Source organism: Oryza sativa, chromosome 1 (assembly GCF_034140825.1).
Source record: "Oryza sativa Japonica Group chromosome 1, ASM3414082v1".
In the NCBI taxonomy this organism is placed as follows: Eukaryota; Viridiplantae; Streptophyta; class Magnoliopsida; order Poales; family Poaceae; genus Oryza; species Oryza sativa.
Genome location: NC_089035.1, coordinates 42643859 through 42664311, shown reverse-complemented (window position 1 = coordinate 42664311; position 20453 = coordinate 42643859). Strand labels below are relative to the sequence as shown.

At 44.6% G+C, this 20453-nt stretch overlaps 3 protein-coding genes and 1 long non-coding RNA gene across 7 annotated transcripts; 3 read left to right on the top strand and 1 right to left on the bottom strand.

Moving 5' to 3' along the window:
* Positions 1 to 2488: 2488 nt before the first annotated feature.
* Positions 2489 to 5347, top strand: LOC4325400 (probable NADPH:quinone oxidoreductase 1). Its single transcript, NM_001401829.1, has 3 exons — positions 2489 to 2713; positions 2835 to 3029; positions 4808 to 5347. Exons 1-3 carry the CDS (start codon positions 2620 to 2622, stop codon positions 5110 to 5112), a joined length of 594 nt encoding a protein of 197 aa, NP_001388758.1. The 5' UTR covers positions 2489 to 2619; the 3' UTR covers positions 5113 to 5347.
* A 380-nt stretch (positions 5348 to 5727) lies between these two features.
* Positions 5728 to 8317, top strand: LOC136354930 (uncharacterized). The gene is made up of 3 exons (XR_010738820.1): positions 5728 to 5873; positions 6490 to 6734; positions 7599 to 8317. It is a non-coding gene; the product is annotated as an uncharacterized lncRNA (long non-coding RNA).
* A 1276-nt stretch (positions 8318 to 9593) lies between these two features.
* On the top strand, positions 9594 to 11958 carry LOC4325399 (uncharacterized). Of its 4 annotated transcripts, none has more exons than XR_010738819.1 (3): positions 9594 to 9629; positions 9772 to 11044; positions 11584 to 11958. XR_010738819.1 is itself a non-coding variant. In XM_015759037.3 (2 exons), the coding sequence occupies exon 2, from the start codon at positions 9781 to 9783 to the stop codon at positions 10972 to 10974; it is 1194 nt and encodes a 397-aa protein (XP_015614523.1). In that variant the 5' UTR covers positions 9594 to 9629; positions 9772 to 9780; the 3' UTR covers positions 10975 to 11200. The 4 variants fall into 4 exon arrangements, 2 of the variants coding, with proteins under 2 accessions (XP_015614523.1, XP_066162900.1); XR_001540751.3 differs by having other exon boundaries at positions 9724 to 11044; XM_015759037.3 differs by lacking the exon at positions 11584 to 11958 and having other exon boundaries at positions 9772 to 11200.
* Positions 11959 to 12042: 84 nt separating this feature from the next.
* On the bottom strand, positions 12043 to 14823 carry LOC4325754 (disease resistance RPP13-like protein 4). The gene is made up of 2 exons (XM_015759025.3): positions 14681 to 14823; positions 12043 to 14574 (listed from the first exon to the last, which is right to left on the bottom strand). The coding sequence occupies exon 2, from the start codon at positions 14380 to 14382 to the stop codon at positions 12580 to 12582; it is 1803 nt and encodes a 600-aa protein (XP_015614511.1). The 5' UTR covers positions 14383 to 14574; positions 14681 to 14823; the 3' UTR covers positions 12043 to 12579.
* Between the last annotated feature and the right edge of the window lie 5630 nt (positions 14824 to 20453).

Below are 20453 nucleotides of genomic sequence, written 5' to 3'. Positions count from 1 at the left end.
AGCGCAAAGCCTTTCCTCCGGGGGTCCGGCAAGCCGTTCCGCCATGCGCTTCAGGATACAGATTGACCGCGCGCGTTTGTATAAGTAAATTGCTATGTATAAGATCCAACCGTCTCACTCAATTTAACTAACGGTTGTAAACGGCTACAAATGCATATAAACATGTTGTTTTATTGATCCATGGTTATGGCTGTGTTTAGATCTAGGGGTAAAATTTTTTTGCCGTTTGTTACGTCGGATATACATAAACACATTTAAAGTATTAAACGTAGTCTAATAACAATTGTCAAATCATGCAGCAATTAGGCTTAAAAGATTTGTCTTGCAATTTACACGCAATCTGTGTAATTAGTGTTTTTTCTATATTTAATACTTTACGTATGTGTTCAAACATTCGATATGACAGAGTAAACAAACTTGCTAGATGATCTAACCAGCCCCGAATGTATCTAATTTTATATGAGTTATACAATACTCTTTGCATAAAGGGTTTATTTAGATTTCAACTTTTTTCTTTAAACTTTCAACTTTTCTGTCACATCGAACTTTCCTACATATATAATTTTCAACTTTTATGTCATATTGTTCTAATTTTTTTAAATTTTTAATTTTAAAGTAGAACTAAACACAGCCAAAGCCGTGATGCATCAGGCCACAAGGCAGCAGCCCGTTGAGAGGCGTCGACTATTCAAACACACCCGTCCAAAAAGAATCAAAACGAATCTAAAGCCGTGAATGCAACAGACTGGTGCTTCACTTTCCTTCAATGGGGCAGCAGCTAGCAGCAAAGCAGAAGGGCAGCTTCCACGCGTGGTCGCAGATACAGGTATGCATGTGGCCGCTCCTCATTGGATGCTAGTACTAGTATCTCCTCCTGCCTGCGCCACCAGCGAAACTCGATCAATGGTCAAAAGGCAGTGAAATGGCTTGAAAGAGAGAGTAGTGCTCCGCATAGCAAGAGCCAAGATGGTGTGCAGTGTGCAGATGGGGAGGAGTGGAGAAGATCAGAGCAGATGAGCAGGACTGAAAAAGCTGAGGAGCTAGCCTTCCTCGTGGCCTTCACATTGAAAAAGCTGAAAAAGTATTAAACGTAATCTAATAACAAAATAAATTACAGATTCCGTTAGAAAACTGCGAGACGAATTTATTAAACCTAAATAATCTGTTATTAGCAAATATTTACTGTAGCATAACATTGTGAAATTATGACGCAATTAGACAATCTGTGTAATTGGTTTTCTTTGTCTATATTTAATAATATATGCATGTGTCTAAAGATTCGATGTGATAGCATGAAAAGTTTTGTTTTGAAAACTAAAAAGGGCATTAATGTCTCTCTCCAGGCTTGCAAGTCCCGAGTTCGGCCACTGTACGCTGGCTCTGTGCATCATCCTCCGCGCCGGCCGCCGGGAACTCGTCGGCGAAGCCCAAGAGCGATTTGTTACCATTTCGATTCCTTTACCTGTTGGGCCGGCCAACTTCCTTCGGTGACTGGGCCTGAGATATCTCTAGCCCAAGAGTACCGACCTCTCTCACGATTGGCGGTGACCCCTGCTGACCTAGAATTTGTATCACCTCGATAAGTTTTTCGATGCCAATGTACGTGGTGCTTAGATGTTTGGTCTTAGCATCAACATTGATGTTGATAAGGTTAAGGTTTTTCTGTTTGAAGTTTTTAGCAAGGTTTATTTAAAAAATAATTTCCTAAAAAGTTAAAATGATAAAAAAATCGGTCCAAACCCAATGCAACATCTCAGTTTGCCGGGTTTTGTCTGCTCGCGCATACAGAAATAATTTCAATCTAGCCATCTAGGTACATGTTCCAAAAAAAAGCCATCTAGGTACAGTACAAAACATGCAAATAATCAGAACTACTGTAGAACTTCATCACATATCTTGCTAAAAATGAATTTTGTTTTGATGCTGTTTCATTCAACTGACAAATTCTGTTCATAGTCACGCGAAGACGAAAATGATAACAAACGGAGAGCAGAGAAAATTAGTCCTGCACTAACCAATAATGGTGATTAGTCCACACTAACCAATAATGGTGACGGACGCTGTGGAAAAAGATGGAGCGGTACGATAATACTCCCTCCGTCGTTAAATATTTGATGCCGTTAATATTTTTAAACATATTTGACCATTCGTCATATTTAAAAGATTTAAGTAATTATTAATTCTGTTACTATCATTTGATTCATTGTTAAATATAATACTACTAAATTTTTTGAATAATATTAACAAAATTTTTTAATAAGATAAATGATTAAACATGTTTTAAAAAAAATCATTTAGAGACGGAGGGAGTAATAAAGAAAGAGAAAGAGATAAAGAAAAACGTTAGCCGCCGATGGGTCCGACTCCGACGACCTCTTTTTCCATGAGCTCCGATTTTAAACCTTTTCTTTTCTCTTAAAAATTATATTTGTCACTCGCTACACGCGACCAACTCAGAATTAATTATTCCTCTTTTCCCTCCTACTCTGGGCAAATCTATTTATTCGCTTTCCATCTCCGCTGAGTTGGGGGCACTTGGCAGTTGGCAAGCGCGCGTCACCTACTCAGCAGCCTGAGCCGCCGAGGGAGAAGACGACGACGACCACCACCACCACCACCATGGAGGCCGCGGCGGCGAGGCCCGTCATCCGCGTCGCCGCCATCTGCGGCTCCCTCCGCAAGGCCTCCTACAACGGCGGCCTCCTCCGCGCCGGTACACACACGCCATTCCCTTCCCTTCGCTCCCTCGCCCTGGTCCCCCACATCCCCGCGAGTTTTGGGCTTAATCAGTTAACCTGACGCCTTCTTCTCCGGTGGCGGCGCTGATCGATCAGCCGCGGGGGTGTGCGAGGAGTCCATCCCGGGCCTGCGCGTCGACCACGTCGACATCTCCGGCCTGCCGCTGCTCAACACCGACCTCGAGACCGCCGATGGCGGATTCCCTCCCGCCGTCGAGGCCTTCCGCGACAAGGTCCGCCAGGCCGACTGCTTCCTCTTCGGATCCCCCGAGTACAACTACTCCATCGCAAGTACGTGCCTACTGCTGCCTCCATATGTGATTTGTTGCCAAATATCTCGCCCGAATTCGCGATTGCTGGCCTATTTTCCACACGAATTGCCATGGATAAAGGGGTGATACGACCAGATAAATTTGGGGGAATCCGCATGCTTGTAGTGCGTACCAATTCAGTGATCTGTTCGGTTCGTTCAGACTACAATTTTAGATCAGAGTTCATCAAGTGATAACTGTCCTGAGCTATTAGGTTCGTTTCCATTTGGATATCAATGTCATGGTGCACGATTTGTTTGGGGGTCCCTTTTCATTCTCGTGATCCGCAGATAATGGAGCTGGTTACCATCTCGTTGTCATGATGCATGAGTGGGTTCCCTGTTGAGAGTTGCGCATAGTTCTGTTGGAAACATTACAGGGCCCTGAAGTGTATTGTAGGGAAAGTGATAAAGGAATTCCAACACTGATTTAGAAAAAGTAGAAAGTCAGTTTCCTTTATTCCTTCCTTACAAAATGTTATGTATAAAGTAGAAAGGAATACCTCAATATTCTTTACTTACTCTTTAAGCTCAAATTGAATTATTGTGCTTGACTGAATTATTGTGCTAATAACTACTCCCTCCGGTTTCATATTAATTGACGTTTTGGACAAGGTTGAGGTCAAACTTTTATAACTCTGACCATCAATAACTTTAATAATATTTAGTTTAAAGGAACTAGAACAACATATATAGATTTGTCTTTTAAAGTATTATAATAAAAGTAAACATGCATTTATTTATTATATATATTATAATAGAAAAATAAGATCAAAGATGTATCTTGTAGACCGTGTCATTGTCCAAAACGTCAATTAAAATGAAACCGGAGGGAGTACCAGTCAAGCTAACTGATGCCCCTTTTCATTCCACCAAATATCCAGCTCTTTACCTTGTAAAAATAAATATACCTTCCAACGAAATCATGGTTTCTATACTTGTTTAGACCTATATGTATTTTATTAGGGGTCGCACAACCCTATAGCTCAGTCAAGGCTGGCATCTAGTAGCATAGCTTCAGCATTTGACCTATGCTGCTATCCTGCCAAACTATTCCCAAAAATGTATAATTAGTTTACACTTTACAGTCCAATTCATGTACTCTAGCAATTCAATAGCCAATTTGTTTGGATTATAGCCTACATCTCTCACATTTCTGGTTGCATTCTGATTGGCATACTGATTTCAGCATATACTTTGTTTTAATTTTTTTTTGCTGGCCTGTAAATTCACTGCACGCCTCTTTTCATTTAGTAGTTATTTAGTTTACCATTTGGCTGCAATTTAATACATGCTATGCTGTGCACCATCTTGCAATTCTGAATCTGAGTAACCCAATTGAGCAATTCACTCTTCAACTTGTGTTTGGGACATACAATTTAAATTTGAAAGATATCATACGCAACAATTTTATCACTTACTGGTTGACAGATAAGATTATATACATAATATACTACAATACCATGCTCAGTGTTCTTACCATTAAGAAAAATGATTAAATCGTGTAACACCCTTGTATGATTAATAGATATGTTGATATCTAAAGCAAAACAAGAGGCATGGATAACTACCCTGGAAATTCCAGTTACTAGACAACACTAGACAACTTGTAGAAACTAGCCTGCAGATTAAGTGAAATCTCAGAAACTTGTCCAAAGATTCAGTGATTCCCTAAAGGATGGACTGCATGCCTGCTATATTGTATTTCTGATGCTCATCTATGTGTTTGCGCCTCATATGCTTCACGTATCAATTGTAGCCCCACTGAAGAATGCACTTGATTGGGCTTCTAGAGGGCAAAATTGCTGGGCAGACAAACCTGCTGCAATTGTCAGTGCAGGAGGTGGCTTTGGAGGGGGTAGATCACAGTACCATCTTCGTCAGGTCGGGGTATTTTTAGATCTTCACTTCATCAACAAGCCAGAACTAGCCGTAAAAGCATTTGAGCAGCCTCCAAAGTTTGACAGTGATGGTAATTTGATTGATGCGCAAATCAGAGAACGGATCAAGCAAGTTCTCTTATCCCTTCAGGCTTTCACACTCAGGCTCCAAAAGAAAGATTGAACCAGTGAAGTGATACATAATCTTGTTAATCTGCATTTCTGAAGCATGGCTCCTTGGATATTACATATTACAGCCTATTTGATGGTATTTTACTTTCAATCAAGCAATGTGTCGTGGAAAAACCGAAAATTGTAATAAACGCTTGTGGAATTGTTTCCCCTGTTCATTTGAAGGTTTAATGTTTTGGTCACATCTATACAAAATATATTAATAAAGATTTATATTTTACCCGTTCCCCTGTACTGTAACCACAATGATACATCAAGACCACTTGGTATCAATCATATCATACTGTAGCCAGGTGAATATTTTCCCTGTTATCTCGTTCTCTTCGTTTAGTATTGTCACTCAAATTTGTGAAATTGGAATTCCCATGAATTAACATCTAATTAAGGATGTCTGAATGCAACGAGCTAATTCAGAATTTCAAAGTTTTCTCTAACTGCATCTCTTCTCTGTTGTTTATGTGTTTGTATCCGTTGGTTGTTTTTCTTCACATTCTTTGATGGCATATCTTCATATGGTTTTGCATCAAGCGTAAGATATCCAATCTTTTTCATATGGACTTATCAGAACTATTTTGGTTTTGTATGACTTGTTTGTGTTGCTTGTTAGGTTGATCAGGAATGGATGACAGATTGACAGGCATATGCCTCACACTGATGTTTTATTGTTGATAAATGGGTGTCCATATTCTGAACCGAGGAGAAGAAGCTTTTGCACTAAGCAGCGCGCGTGCATGCATCCAAATAATGCATCAGGTGAGAAAGAAGCATTTCTTCCAAAAATAACTGTTAAGATGAGACATATAGGTGCAAGAGGTGCGATGTTACAGTCGGACGCCTCCGTGGTTCTGTGCTAATGTGGATATTATTGCGTTTTGGCGTACACTGGCATTAACATATCGGGTCATCTGCACGGCTTCTATGCATTTGCTAATACTGGTTGAGAAAAAATTAGTGTATATAATGTACTCTTAATCTTTTAGGTGATAATAGTTAGGTTGGGATTCTATACCTTTTGCCCTAGGCCTCTAGCACATTGCATAAGTCAGTGTGAAGCGTGAACGAGATGAACTAACTCAATGTGAAATGAATCTTGCCAAAATTTTAGCATCAAGCAAAGCAAAGGCCAAGTTTTCAATATAAGCTGGAGACCTTTGTCAAAAGGAAAAATACAAATTTTGAGAGTACTAAATTTGTTGGGTTTCTGGAAGGACTATTGAGCTATAAAAAGGATCCCCTGAGCTCCCGTTTAAGGAGGTGGACAAAAGTTGATCCAGACCTAATCCAACCAAACTCTGTACCTGGTATATGTGAATATATGCTTGCTGTGTGACCCTTCAGTTTGCTTTGTCAACCTCTCTTGGACTTGCAGAAACACGCCGTGGTGTGGACAAGCGTGGCAGGCACGTACTACAGATTACCAGCCAACTTTGCCGCATGATGTCCGGAGGTAGTGCCACTTGTTTTTTGTTGCATGGACAGCAAAAGGTGTTTGCAACTTTGCGTCGACGTATCATGATCCCTGCCACTATCTCCACTTCACAAAAATCACAAAATGGGAGACCACACACACCATGGAAAATGGCTGACTCATCTATTGGACATTTGGGCCTACAGGTACAGCTTCCTGCTTCCCTATCCCGACTGTCAATATTTGGTACTAATTATGCTTATGAATTATCATAAATAACACGTGCTGATAGGCTATCCAATTGATATTTATTTTGCTCGTTAGTACTACGTTTGTTCCATCTAAAGAAAAGAAAAACATACATTTGAACCACCCCAACCACTGCAATAGTCATGGTAGGATCTAAGGACAAAATATACTTCCTGGTCTATATAATTTCACCAAAAATATATTCCTCTGATACTCTATTCGTCTAACAAGTACCATATGATATAATACTTCTTGGCTGCAAGCCGTTGTTTTTGGCTTGTGACGTGTAGATCCTCGTTATTTCACTCCTGTGATTCACGGAAAATTGGTTTAATCAGCGCTTTAAACCATTTTTTTTCCCACTGACCTGTCTAATAAAAAACAAGGTCGATGGCAGCAGGAGCTATTGGTAGTCGTTCAAGAAAAGAAAGGCCTTTCATTGCAATCACTTTCTGGAAAAGGAGTGGAGTAAAAAGCACTAAAACGTCACCAAATTATTCACCTCAGTAAATACTCCAAATGCTATAGTTTCCAAATTCTCCTAAATAGCATGAGTTATGGTCTAATACAGTAAGCAGTAGAGCAACTCCTGGTACTGTATGAATACAATATATCAAAATTTTGGCCTCTGAAACGGCAAATTCTAGGAAGGGTTCTGAGATCAGATTTTCAGGCAGAGAAGATGACCAAAATACAAGACATTATTGCTGATGATTATTTCTTCTCAATTAATATATTAGACAACCTCTCTTACCTTTCTGAAAGGAAAAAGAAACTGACGATGATGTTCTGAAGATATGTATTATCTTTTGTTTTGCAAGACCCGCTCGATCGTCGGTGGTTGGTGCTCATCGATCAATTAAGTTCGAATTGGTGCCTTTCACTGTCTAGAGTCAGTGTTTTCCAACCAATTCAGTTGACAAAAGGCCCCATTTCTCCGGCACCTGGCTCAATCCACTTGCTTGCTGAAAAACTGAGCCACTTGTTTTGCCAAGTGCAATTTCTCTCTTCTGCCGGCCAGACTCTGAAACCGAGTTCAGACAAAGGAGCAGTATTCTACAACTCAACCATTGTTTTGTGTTCTCAGAGTCAAGATTATGCATGATATATACGGCGCGTAGACGAGCTCTGTATGGTACTGCAGCACACATACGTCGCAGGAGTTCCTTCAGGCTCTGGACTCTTCTGCATTTTGAGTGGATCTAGTTATGGACACTCTGACACCTGAAATCAACAATGACATGGCAACTGGCAAACCACAGGTTGATGGAGCTTCGCTTCTAGAAGGCAAAATGTTGGTAAACCAGTGAAGATTTATACACACACAATTCGGAGTTGAGAATTCTGAGGTAATTAGTCATCATTTCAAAGAAAGTTGCTTTTGTGCTATGCTCTGCTTTCTCTCGGCTGGCTGGCGTCCACCTTGTTACTTCGCGCAGCAGCAATATTCCTCTTCCCTTCAACCATTTCGTCTTATGTGACGATATTTACAAGATCGTGAATATATATGGCAACAAGATTTTCCGAATGATTCGGCCTATGGAAATTACCATTGGGATTGTCATCTTCAGAAAGGTGCTCTGACTAGTCGTTGCAGTTAACAGAACAAATGGAACTAAAATATGCCTACTAAATTATTGGTAGCTTGAATAGCAATAGTAAATGTTTGGATTAAATTTTAATCATAGATAATGCCTATGATCAATTTGACAGTAATCTACAACTTTCATTTTCATATCTTCTGAATTTAGTTTTATATTGGTAGAAATCCAAACATGTGTAATATAACTTCACCCTACCAACGAATTGATGATACTAAAACCTGCCAAGAATTTGGCACTACAAAGATTAGGGTAGAGAACCAGACCTACCCTAACACCACAAACCAGTAATAGTTAATACTATAAACGCAACACCAAAACAGACATTGTTAATTTTTTTAAACGCAAGACCAAATCAGACATGCATCTTCAGTCAAGAACAGTGTCCACCAAAACGGGACCAGATCATCCAGCAGCGTCAGGTTCATCCAGCTGCCAAACTGCACAGCGCCGATTGCTCCGAATCCTTCAGAGAGAAAACGTTATTGTCAAACCTAGCTCGCATCAGAAAAGGGACACAACTATTCTTTTCCGCTCTGCTCCAATCACGTATTTGTCCAAGACAAGCAACCACAACAACTACATGACAGCGAGACCGACGCACAACAAATAATCTAATCGTAATCGATCCGGGAGAGGAAGGAATTGCGATGCAAGAGTGTGGACAAGAAGCAAGATGAAGAAAAAAGAACACGTAGTGGTGGATGGTGCTGTGGTGAGCTACTAGAATGCTAGATAGATATCTGAAAAATATATGATGGTTGTGCACTACTAGCTTTGCAAGGGAGGGGGTAGTTGGCCATCCTTTTTCACAGTGTCACTGCAGCCAAAGCCAAGCAATCCTCCTCAGTCCTCACTATCACACACACACATACAGAGGATTATCTCACTTGACAATTGACATAGCCTGACTTTTGGAAGTCTGCAGCTGATGCAAGATTCAGCAATACACTAGCAGCAGCAGACAGTAGTTAGACAAGTAGCGGTTACGGTTACGGTTGGATTTTGCTTGTCTGCGGCCGGTGGACAGCTGAGAGACAATGGCAATTAGGCGTGTAGTACATGTACATACACCATGTGTGGAAGCAAGGCAATCAGGTGTCGTTTGGGAAAAACCGGACGCATAGCTTAACTTTCCCTCTTGCAAGTGTAACCAACCATGCCCTTCTCGCGTGCGTAGCTACAAATGTCTCCATCTCGCGTCTTCTCGAGGTTACTGCTGCTGTTCATGTTCTCATGTTGTAACTAACTGTAAGTGCTTGAAGCCATGGTTTCCTCCTCTCTTCTTGCTTGACATCCTGTCAAAGTTCCATATATCAAGTTTGTTTTTGTCTGAATTTGTCAGGATTTGTACGTGAAGAGTCTGAAACTGTTGGATTTTGTTGGAAGGTAGTGGTGATCGATGATGGAGTCGGCGAGGTTTGTGTACGAGCTGGATCATGGGGGAGAAGGCGAGGAGGAGGAAGAGGAGGACGCCTGCTTCTTGGACATCTACGTGCACGGCGCGCGCGGCATCCACAACATCTGCATCTACGCGGCGCAGGACGTGTACGCCAGGCTCGCGCTCACGTCCAGCCCGGACGACGCGCCGGCGCTCGACACGCGCGTCGCGGCGGGCGGCGGCGCCAACCCGCGCTTCGACGAGCGCCTCCCGCCGCTGCGCGTCAGGCGGGCGCGCCTCGGCACCGACGTGCTCAAGTGCGAGATATGGATGCGGAGCTGCGCCAGGCGGCTGCTCGACGACCAGCTCCTCGGCTTCGCGCTCGTGCCGCTCGCCGCCGTCGCGGCCGCCGACGGCGCGCGGCTCGCGCAGGACTTCTCGCTGTCGTCCACCGACCTCTTCCACTCGCCGGCGGGGACCATACGGCTCTCGCTCGCCCTCCACTCCGGACCACCCGGCGACGCGTGCCCGCCGCCGGAGCGCGCCGCCGCCGAGCCGTCGATCACGTCGGAGGTGGTGATCCTCGAGCCAGCGCCACCGGTGGACTACGCGAGGATCGAGTTCCCTGACCTTAACGCGGTGAAAGAAAACGACGACATGGCCGTGCAGTACCTGCCGTTCTTGCACCTCGCCGACGCGCAGGCCATGGACGACGACGACTGCGAGATGGCCACGAGCCCGCGCGAGGAGAAGCCGGCGTCCTCGGACGACGGGAGCAAGAACGCCTCGACGTCGACGACCACCGCCGTCAGCGACGACAACAGGGCGGTGACGCGCAAGGCGCGGCCCGACGCCGACGACGCCGCCACCGCGCCGATGTCGTGCCGCTCGCCGGACACGCCGACGTCCAACGGCGGCAAGCCGTCGTCGTCGGACAAGGAGAAGGGCGCCGCGGAAGACGTGTTCGACTCGCCGCCCCTGCGCGATATCGACATGGAGGCGGAGCAGAGCGCGATGCAGCGGCAGATCATGGAGATGTACATGAAGAGCATGCAGCAGTTCACCGAATCGCTGTCCAAGATGAAGCTGCCGATGGAGCTCGACGGCGACAATGGCGTCGTCGTCCAGAAGGAGGAGAAGCCGGAGGCAGAGGTGAAGCTGCAGCCCAAGAAGGATGGTGCAAGGGTGTTCTACGGAAGCAGAGCTTTCTTCTGAACAAAAAGCAAACAAAAAAAAATTGCAGAGAGAAACAAATTAAGATGATCTCTTCTTGCAATTGCAAAAGGTAAATGAGTTTAAATCTTTGGCACAAAATTCAGTGTGCAGTTTGAGAATTAGGTTTTGCTTGTTAATTGTTAACTTAATTCGTTCATCAAAAGTGTAAACTAAATCTATTTCCGAGAGAGAGTAACAGATGGAATGGAGTTGTGTTTTGGTATCAGGCAAGATTTCTTGTTAACTTCCTTAATACTCCTATTTTTTTTTAGTGTGTTCTATGGTGAAACTTGAAATCTCTTGCCATTTCGTTCAAATGGAAACAAAATCAGCTACAAAGATGAGTATGTTTAAAGGGATTAGAAGGAGAATTAGTGTAGCAGCAGAATTCTGTACTAGAGAAACACTCATTTCATTTGAAACAAATTCGATTCACAATTATAAGGAGGAGGTCTTTTAATTGATTGCAAACAATAAACTTGGTCCCCTCAGCAAACAGACCAAAAAACAAAGAACCTGTTTGAAAGGCTTACATCAGACTCCAATAATTTTTGTTTCAGAAGGAAGCAAGCCATTGATGATTAGTACTAAGCTCTCTCTCTTCTGTAGTTATATCTCAGCAATTCAATGCCATGTACGAAGCAAAATGCCAAAGAACAAAACAGAAGTTAGTGGTTGCTGTTTCTACATCGACTTCAACGCGACTAACACCACGATCAGTTCTCCTGATTACAATGGACTGCCATGAACTTTCATTGCAAATAGCTTCGAAATGCCAATGTACAAGTCCAACATTTCTGCCGGTCGTACACTTCAGTTCCTGAAGAAGCTGGGAGACAGTCTTCAGTCGTCACAAGAAATTTGGTACTTGTGTAGTACTCTGTATGAACAATGACTTATTAGTATGAGATTTATTAAAGAAGACGAAAACTTCAGACAAGTCAAAGTCAATGGGAGATGATGCTAACATCTGCTTCTTTGTTATTCATTTTGCTGATATGGACTTGGACTAACAGTAACAGAGGAAATTGCACCACAGAAAACAGCTTGCACATACTGAAAACTGTATTACAGAAAGTAGCTTGATCACTATTATGAAAGGCACTAAGAAAGCTATCTTTACATATTGACGCGGATTTATCTCCGCAAGAGTGTTAAACAGTTATAAATCTTCAATAGTCAAGTCAAAACCTAAAGCTTTTTAACTTCAGTAACAAAAGAGATTTTTTAAAAACTTAGTCTGAACTGATCTGAATTCTGAAATGCTCAGCTGTTATGTGCCGGCGGCAATAGGAGGCTAGTTCTCGGTGATGAGCTTGGCGCGGGCGTGGCCGGCCTCAACTCTGTACTGGTTACCCATGCCGAAGTGCGCCACGAGCAGCCACACCACGGTGAGCAGCTCGCCGCGCTGGCTCAGCTGCTTGGCGTGGAAGTTGCCCCTGCACTTGCCGGCGGCGTAGCACAGCATCAACACCCCACACCCCGACCAGCCGCCACCGCTTCCGCCATTCAAGCTACTGCAGCTGCTCTGCCAGCCGAGCGCCGGCACATGTCGAACAGCACCGAATTGCTTCGTCCTCCATTATCTGCCTATAATCTAGCTAGCTATTTGTCGAAGCAACCTACATGCGTGGTACCATTGTCATCGTCCTCCCTCCAAACACCTTCGCCGTCGCATTCCCATGAAGTTAGATTGGGACATTCACGCATCTCCAGAAAACGTAGCTTGCCAAATGAAGCTCTGAGTCGCTCCCAATCACACTCCAAGACTTTCAGGAACCTCACACGAAGCGTCTCGACATTCCAACCTTCCACATCACCAAAGCTCTTCAGCTTCCCTCCTCGAATATACAGTCTCTTCAAGTTCTCAGCATTTCCTGGATGAAGCAAATGCATCAAGTTCTCCATGGGGGTGCGCCGCAGGTCCAGCTTCTCAAGTCTTGGAGGAAGCAACAGCTCTGATCCCATGGAGGTTCCTTTGATGCTTCCTTCAACACCAGATATCAGTTGACGCTTCGGCCCTTGTGCAGCTGCTGCTGCTCCCCATGTTATAGTCAAGGACTCAAGGGCTGTGCACCCTTGCAATTTGTTCAGCTCATCTTCCTGTACCACTAATGCTCGCCGCCCAGTGCTAATGCTCAGCTTCCTCAGCTTGGGCAAGCTAGCTAGATCTGCTAGACGACATGGGTTACTTTTGCTGGTGGCGCCACCCACAAGAAAACCCTTCAGAACCTGGAGTTCCTCCAGGCTTCCTATCCCTTCAGGCATTTCATCCAGGAGATAGCACTCCGAAACATCCAAAAACTGCAGCTTGCGAAGTGAGCCGATAGAATCTGACAACTTCTCCAAGTTGTGGCACGCACTGAGGTCCATCACCACGAGATTCTGGAGATTGCCGATAGAGTCTGGGATATACTCAATGAGAGAGATGCCTCGGAGGCTGAGGTACTTTAGGCTCTCGCACATGGTTGCCGCCTCCAGGGTCTCGGGGCTCACAATTTCAATGCGGTGTCTCCATGACGGCTTCCACTGCCCGAGCTGGAGAGTGCTCATCTCTGCTTGTTTAGACAACCAAGTCTTATCCATGTTGACATACTGCCGGTTGAAGTTGTAAAGTGTGAGCAGATCCTTGCAGCTAGACGGCCCATAGAGTTCATTGACATCATCGCCTCTTCCACCGATCTGCCTTTCCCAGAGACATGCACGGCGGGACCTCTCGCTGTCAAAATCCTCCATAGGTTTGCCTTCACCATCAAACTGATAGAACCCCATGCGATGTGCCGTCTTAACAAGAAAGTTGCTAACAATGGGGGGAATCTTGCAGTAGTGCACCTTGCTGCAGTGTTGTCGCTGGCAAGCAGGCTGTATCAGGCCTCTGGAGAGGAGATCCGTAAAGCAGTCCTTCCCAGCAGTAACGGACTGGACGATCCCCTCGCCAATCCAGTAGTGGATGAGCATCTTCTTCTTGATGAGCTCATCAGCCGGGAACATTGCAAGGCAGAGGAGGCAGTGCCTCAACTGAGCATCTAGTGAGTGAATGACAAGCTCCAGCTGCGAGGCAGAAGGGAACCAACATGCTTGCCCCTGAGTTTCCTCCATTGATCTGTCCTCATCACCGTAGCTGCTATCGTAGATACGCTTACGGTCTAGAGCAGTCTGAAGTTCCCGAACTCCACATCTGATCTGCCCGGCGAGTGTCATAATCTCGAGGTATTCTGGATCAACGACATCGTCGTCATCCTCTATTTCTTCCCCATTGAACACACAGTTAGGCGTATGTAAGCTCCGAAAATCCATCTGGATCTCCCCTACCAAGGTATCAATCTCCTTCAATCTGTTGTCGGCAGCACTGAACACTCCCGCTGCTGAACGGAGAGGCATTGATGCAGCACCCGACCACGTTGACATGCTGATCGAACACAATCTATTCGTACACAGTATCACCGCTTCAGAGATAGTGACGAACTGACGATACCTACCAGAGAACAAAATCCACCGCCCTCCGAGCGGCTAAGCGTCCCTCGATGTCGTTCGCCCCCCGCCGGCAGGGCTCGTTATGCTCCCTGCTTCATACGGATGGATCGAGATTTCGAGAGGAAACTGTAGCAGCGCACCGTCAATTGCAGAAATACATAAAAAGCAAAGGGAAATTCACCGCCGCCCGGGTGGCTCAGTGGCTGCCCTAAGGCTATAGATTGGGGCTTACCAGTATAGCCGGCTAGCCGCCCCTCGTCGGAACACGTTACTCCCTGATACCGCCACCGGCGACCGGTCTGCTCCCAGCGTGAGCGCGATTGGCTTGAGGTTGAGGCAGACGAGAGGGGGAGATTGGGAGAATCGGAGAGGACTAGGGATCGGACGTCCGATCCCAGTCCAAATACCGGACAGTGTTTCACCACATGCAAAAAAAAAAAAAAATATTTAAGATGTTTCATCAATCAGTAAACAATATTTTAAAGAAAATATTTCAGATGTTCCATTATTTGATGAAAAATGTTTCATCACTTTACAAAATTTATTTTACCAAAGATGCAACATGAAAAACAACTTATTGCAACACTAAAATCCTATTGTGTACGACAACGAAGAAAATACAGTATGCATTGTGTGCAACATCCGACTAAAAAAGAGTGAAACACTTCAATATAATAATTTGAAACAAAGATAGATAATAGACTGCAATAAAACATGTGCTAGTAGCTAAACTCGCCTTGAAGTCGATGTTTCGACGAGCGTCGAGCGCGGCGGCGCCGGTGCTGATGCTGTCGTTCACGGGCAAGAGGCCGAATCACTTCACACAGGACAGCTCGACGAGCGGAGAGGGACGCCGACCTGGATGCGTTCATGCACACGCGCCGCCTCGTCGTGTTGTCGTCGTGGGGAGGCTGTCGCCGGCGACCTTCGCGCGTACCTTCAATTCGGGAGATCGAGGCGGTCGCCGGCCCGCGGTTCGACGCGGCTGTGAGCAGGGCCACTCCGGGTAGGAGGCGTCGGGGCGGGCGCGAACGGAGGAGAGTAGCGTGTAGAGGAGAGGAAGAACGGGAGCAGGGCTTAGAGTGTTGAGTTGTGATCCAAATTCATTTGTACTTAATAAAGGCCAGCTCGTCATCCCTTTTAGGGTTCCACTATATATATACCTCTTGTAAGCCGCCGTGCGGCGTTATAACCTCACCCCAGATATAGTGAAGATATTTTGCTGGCTGGCGCTCGTGGTTTTTTCTCTCCTACTTTGGGAGGGTTTTCCACGTTAAATCTCGTGTCTTCTATGATTGATCTATTGTTTCTTTATCGTTTCTTCGCTTATCGTTTCCTAACAAGTGGTATCAGAGCTTGTTCCCACATTAGGGTTTCACGATGGTATCGATGAAGTATGATCTACCACTACTAGACTACAAGACGAGATTCTCGCTGTGGCAAGTCAAGATGCGGGCTGTTCTGGCGCAAACTTCGGATCTTGATGAGGCGCTGGAAAGTTTCGGGAAGAAGAAATCGACTGAATGGACCGCTGAGGAGAAGCGGAAAGATCGTAAGGCTCTGTCGCTGATCCAACTTCATCTATCTAATGATATTTTGCAAGAAGTGTTGCAGGAAAAGACTGCTGCAGAACTTTGGCTCAAACTGGAATCGATCTGCATGTCTAAAGATCTAACTAGTAAGATGCATATCAAGATGAAGTTGTTCTCGCACAAGTTGCAGGAGAGTGGTTCTGTGCTGAACCACACATCGGTCTTTAAAGAGATCGTTGCCGACCTAGCGTCGATGGAGGTACAGTTTGATGATGAAGATTTAGGTCTTTTACTGTTATGCTCACTGCCTAGTTCATATGCAAATTTTCGTGACACCATACTTTTAAGCCGTAATGAACTAACCCTAGCGGAAGTTTATGAGGCGCTCCAAAACAGGGAGAAGATGAAAGGTATGGTTCAGTCTGATGTGTCGTCCTGTAAGGGCGAAGCATTGCAGGTCAGAGGCAGATCTGAGCAGAGAACCTACAACGATAGCAATGATCGTGACAAGAGCCAGAGTAGAGGCCGTTCCAAGTCCAGAGGTAAAAGGTTCTGTAAGTATTGCAAAAAGAAAAATCATTTCATTGAAGAATGCTGGAAGCTGCAGAATAAGGAGAAAAGGAAATTTGATGGTAAGGCCTCTGTTGTTACCAGTGCTGAAAACTCTGATTCAGGAGATTGTCTTGTCGTTTTTGCTGGTTGTGTTGCTAGTCATGATGAATGGATCCTTGATACTGCATGTTCGTTTCATATCTGCATTAACAGAGATTGGTTTAGTTCTTACAAGTCTGTGCAGAATGGAGATGTTGTGCGCATGGGAGATGATAATCCACGTGAGATTGTGGGCATTGGCTCCGTACAGATCAAGACACATGATGGCATGACACGCATGCTGAAAGATGTGAGACACATACCAGGGATGGCGAGAAATCTCATCTCTCTCAGCACACTTGATGCGGAAGGATACAAATACTCCGGTTCAGGTGGAGTTGTAAAGGTATCTAAAGGTTCTCTCGTTTATGTGATTGATGATATGAATTCTACAAACTTATATGTCCTTAGAGGAAGTACATTACATGGTTCTGTTACCGCTGCTGCTGTTTCTAAAGATGAACCTAGTAAGACTAACCTGTGGCATATGCGTCTTGGACATATGAGTGAACTTGGTATGGCAGAATTGATGAAGAGGAACCTGCTGGATGGCTGCACTCAGGGTAACATGAAGTTTTGTGAGCACTGTGTTTTTGGTAAGCACAAGAGGGTGAAGTTCAATACCTCAGTTCATCGCACCAAAGGTATACTTGATTATGTACATGCTGATTTGTGGGGGCCTTCTCGTAAGCCCTCTCTTGGTGGTGCTCGTTATATGCTTACCATTATTGATGATTACTCTAGAAAAGTGTGGCCTTATTTCCTGAAACATAAAGATGATACATTTGCTACTTTTAAAGAGTGGAAAGTCATGATAGAAAGGCAAACTGAAAAGGAGGTAAAAGTACTTCGCACTGACAATGGTGGTGAATTTTGTTCGGATGCTTTTGATGATTACTGCAGGAAGGAAGGCATCGTTAGGCATCACACCATCCCGTACACTCCACAGCAGAATGGTGTGGCTGAGCGCATGAACAGAACCATCATCTCCAAGGCTCGTTGTATGCTGTCCAACGCTCGCATGAACAAGCGTTTTTGGATAGAGGCTGCTAACACCGCCTGCTACTTGATCAACAGGTCGCCTTCTATCCCACTTAATAAGAAAACTCCCATTGAGGTATGGTCTGGTATGTTTACTGATTATTCACAGTTGAGAGTTTTTGGATGCACTGCTTATGCTCATGTTGATAATGGAAAATTAGAGCCTAGATCTATTAAATGTCTGTTTCTTGGTTATGGTTCAGGAGTAAAAGGTTATAAGTTATGGAATCCTGAAACTAATAAGACATTCATGAGCAGGAGTGTTGTTTTTAATAAATCTGTTATGTTTAATGACAGCTTGCCCACAGATATCATACCAGGTGGTTCTGATAAGGAGCAGCAATATGTTAGCGTGCAGGTGGAGCATGTGGATGATCAGGAAACTGAAATTGTTGGTAATGATGTTAATGATACTGTTCAGCACTCACCTCCTGTTTTGCAGCCACAAGATGAACCTATTGCACATCGCAGAAAAAAGAGGAGTTGTGGAGCTCCAGTCTGCCTTATTGAGGAATGTGATATGGTTTATTATGCTTTTAGTTGTGCTGAACAGGTGTAGAATACTCTTGAGCCAGCCACATACACTGAAGCTGCTGTTTCTGGAGACCGTGAGAAGTGGATCTCAGCTATGCAGGAGGAGATGCAGTCTCTTAAGAAGAATGGCACATGGGAGCTTATGCACTTGCCAAAACAGAAGAAGCCTGTTTGTTGTAAATGGATCTTCAAGAGAAAGGAGGGTTTATCTCCTAGCGAGCCTCCGAGGTTTAAGGCAAGGTTAGTAGCAAAAGGTTTCAGTCAAATTGCTGGTGTTGATTATAATGATGTGTTCTCTCTAGTTGTAAAGCATAGTTCAATTCGCACATTCTTCAGTATTGTTGCTATGCATGATCTTGAGCTTGAGCAATTAGATGTGAAGACAACATTTTTACATGGAGAGCTTGAGGAGGAGATATACATGGACCAGCCAGAAGGGTTCATAGTACCTGGTAAGGAGGATTATGTTTGCAAGTCGAAAAGATCTTTGTATGGGTTTAAACAGTCTCCTCGTCAATGGTATAAAAGGTTTGATTCATTTATGTTGTCACATGGCTTTAAGAGGTCTGAATTTGATAGCTGTGTGTATATTAAATTTGTTAATGGATCACCTATATACTTGCTGTTGTATGTTGATGATATGCTGATTGCTGCCAAGAGCAAGGAACAAATCACTACATTGAAGAAACAGTTGAGTAGTGAGTTTGATATGAAGGATCTTGGTGCTGCTAAGAAAATTCTAGGTATGGAAATCACTAGAGACAGAAATGCTGGTTTGCTATTTCTTAGTCAGCAAAGCTACATTAAGAAGGTTCTTCAGCGTTTTAACATGCATGATGCAAAGCCTGTTAGTACTCCTATTGCACCTCATTTTAAATTATCAGCTTTACAATGTGCTAGTACTGATGAGGATGTAGAATACATGTCTAGAGTTCCATATTCTAGTGCTGTTGGTTCTTTGATGTATGCCATGGTTTGCTCCCGTCCAGATTTATCTCATGCTATGAGTTTGGTTAGTAGATACATGGCTAATCCTGGTAAAGAACACTGGAAAGCTGTTCAGTGGATTTTTAGGTACCTCAGAGGCACAGCTGATGCTTGCTTGAAGTTTGGCAGGACTGATAAGGGGCTTGTTGGATATGTGGATTTAGATTTTGCTGCAGATTTGGATAAGAGAAAGTCACTCACAGGTTATGTGTTTACCATTGGTAGTTGTGCTGTGAGTTGGAAGGCAACGTTGCAGCCTGTTGTTGCCCAGTCTACCACTGAAGCAGAATACATGGCTATTGCTGAAGCATGTAAAGAATCAGTTTGGTTGAAAGGATTGTTTGCTGAGCTTTGTGGAGTTGATTCTTGCATTAACTTGTTTTGTGACAGTCAAAGTGCTATATGTCTCACTAAAGATCAGATGTTTCATGAGAGGACAAAGCATATTGATATCAAGTACCATTATGTTCGTGATGTAGTCGCACAAGGTAAGCTAAAGGTATGCAAGATAAGTACTCATGATAATCCTGCTGATATGATGACAAAGCCTGTTCCTGTTGCTAAGTTTGAGCTTTGCTCAAGCTTAGTTGGTATAGTGGTTTAGCCCAAGAGGCTATTTGGCGCCGAAAGTGTTTTTGTCTTTGTTGTGTTCAGGGTGAAGGATTGTTTCATGCTACAAGAAGGAATTTGTCTCAAGGTGGAGTTTGTTGAGTTGTGATCCAAATTCATTTGCACTTAATAAAGGCCAGCTTCTGCCGTAGTGGAGCGGAGGCCCGTCGCCGGGAGGCTTGGGCCGGAGCGTAGGGTCCCACTATATATATACCTCTTGTAAGCCGCCGTGCGGCGTTGTAACCTCACCCCAGATATAGTGAAGATATTTTGCTGGCTGGCGCCCGTGGTTTTTTCTCTCCTACTTTGAGAGGGTTTTCCACGTTAAATCTCGTATCTTCTGTGATTGATCTATTGTTTCTTTATCGTTTGTTCGCTTATCGTTTCCTAACATGGAGGAGGCGGGGGAGGAAGGGCGGCGGCGGCCATGGCCACGGCCACGGCCACCACGACGACTAGGAACTCCGCCTCCCTCGGCCACGGCCACGGTAACCACGACGGCTAGGAACTCCGCCGGCACCGCCTCCTCCCCGTAGCCTCCGCGGCGGCGGTGCTCGCTCTGCTCATCCTCCTCCCCGCCACGCCGCCGGGAGGACCCCGCGCGTCGGCGAACTCAGCCTCGCCCCTCCGCGCAGCCATCGCGGTGCACCC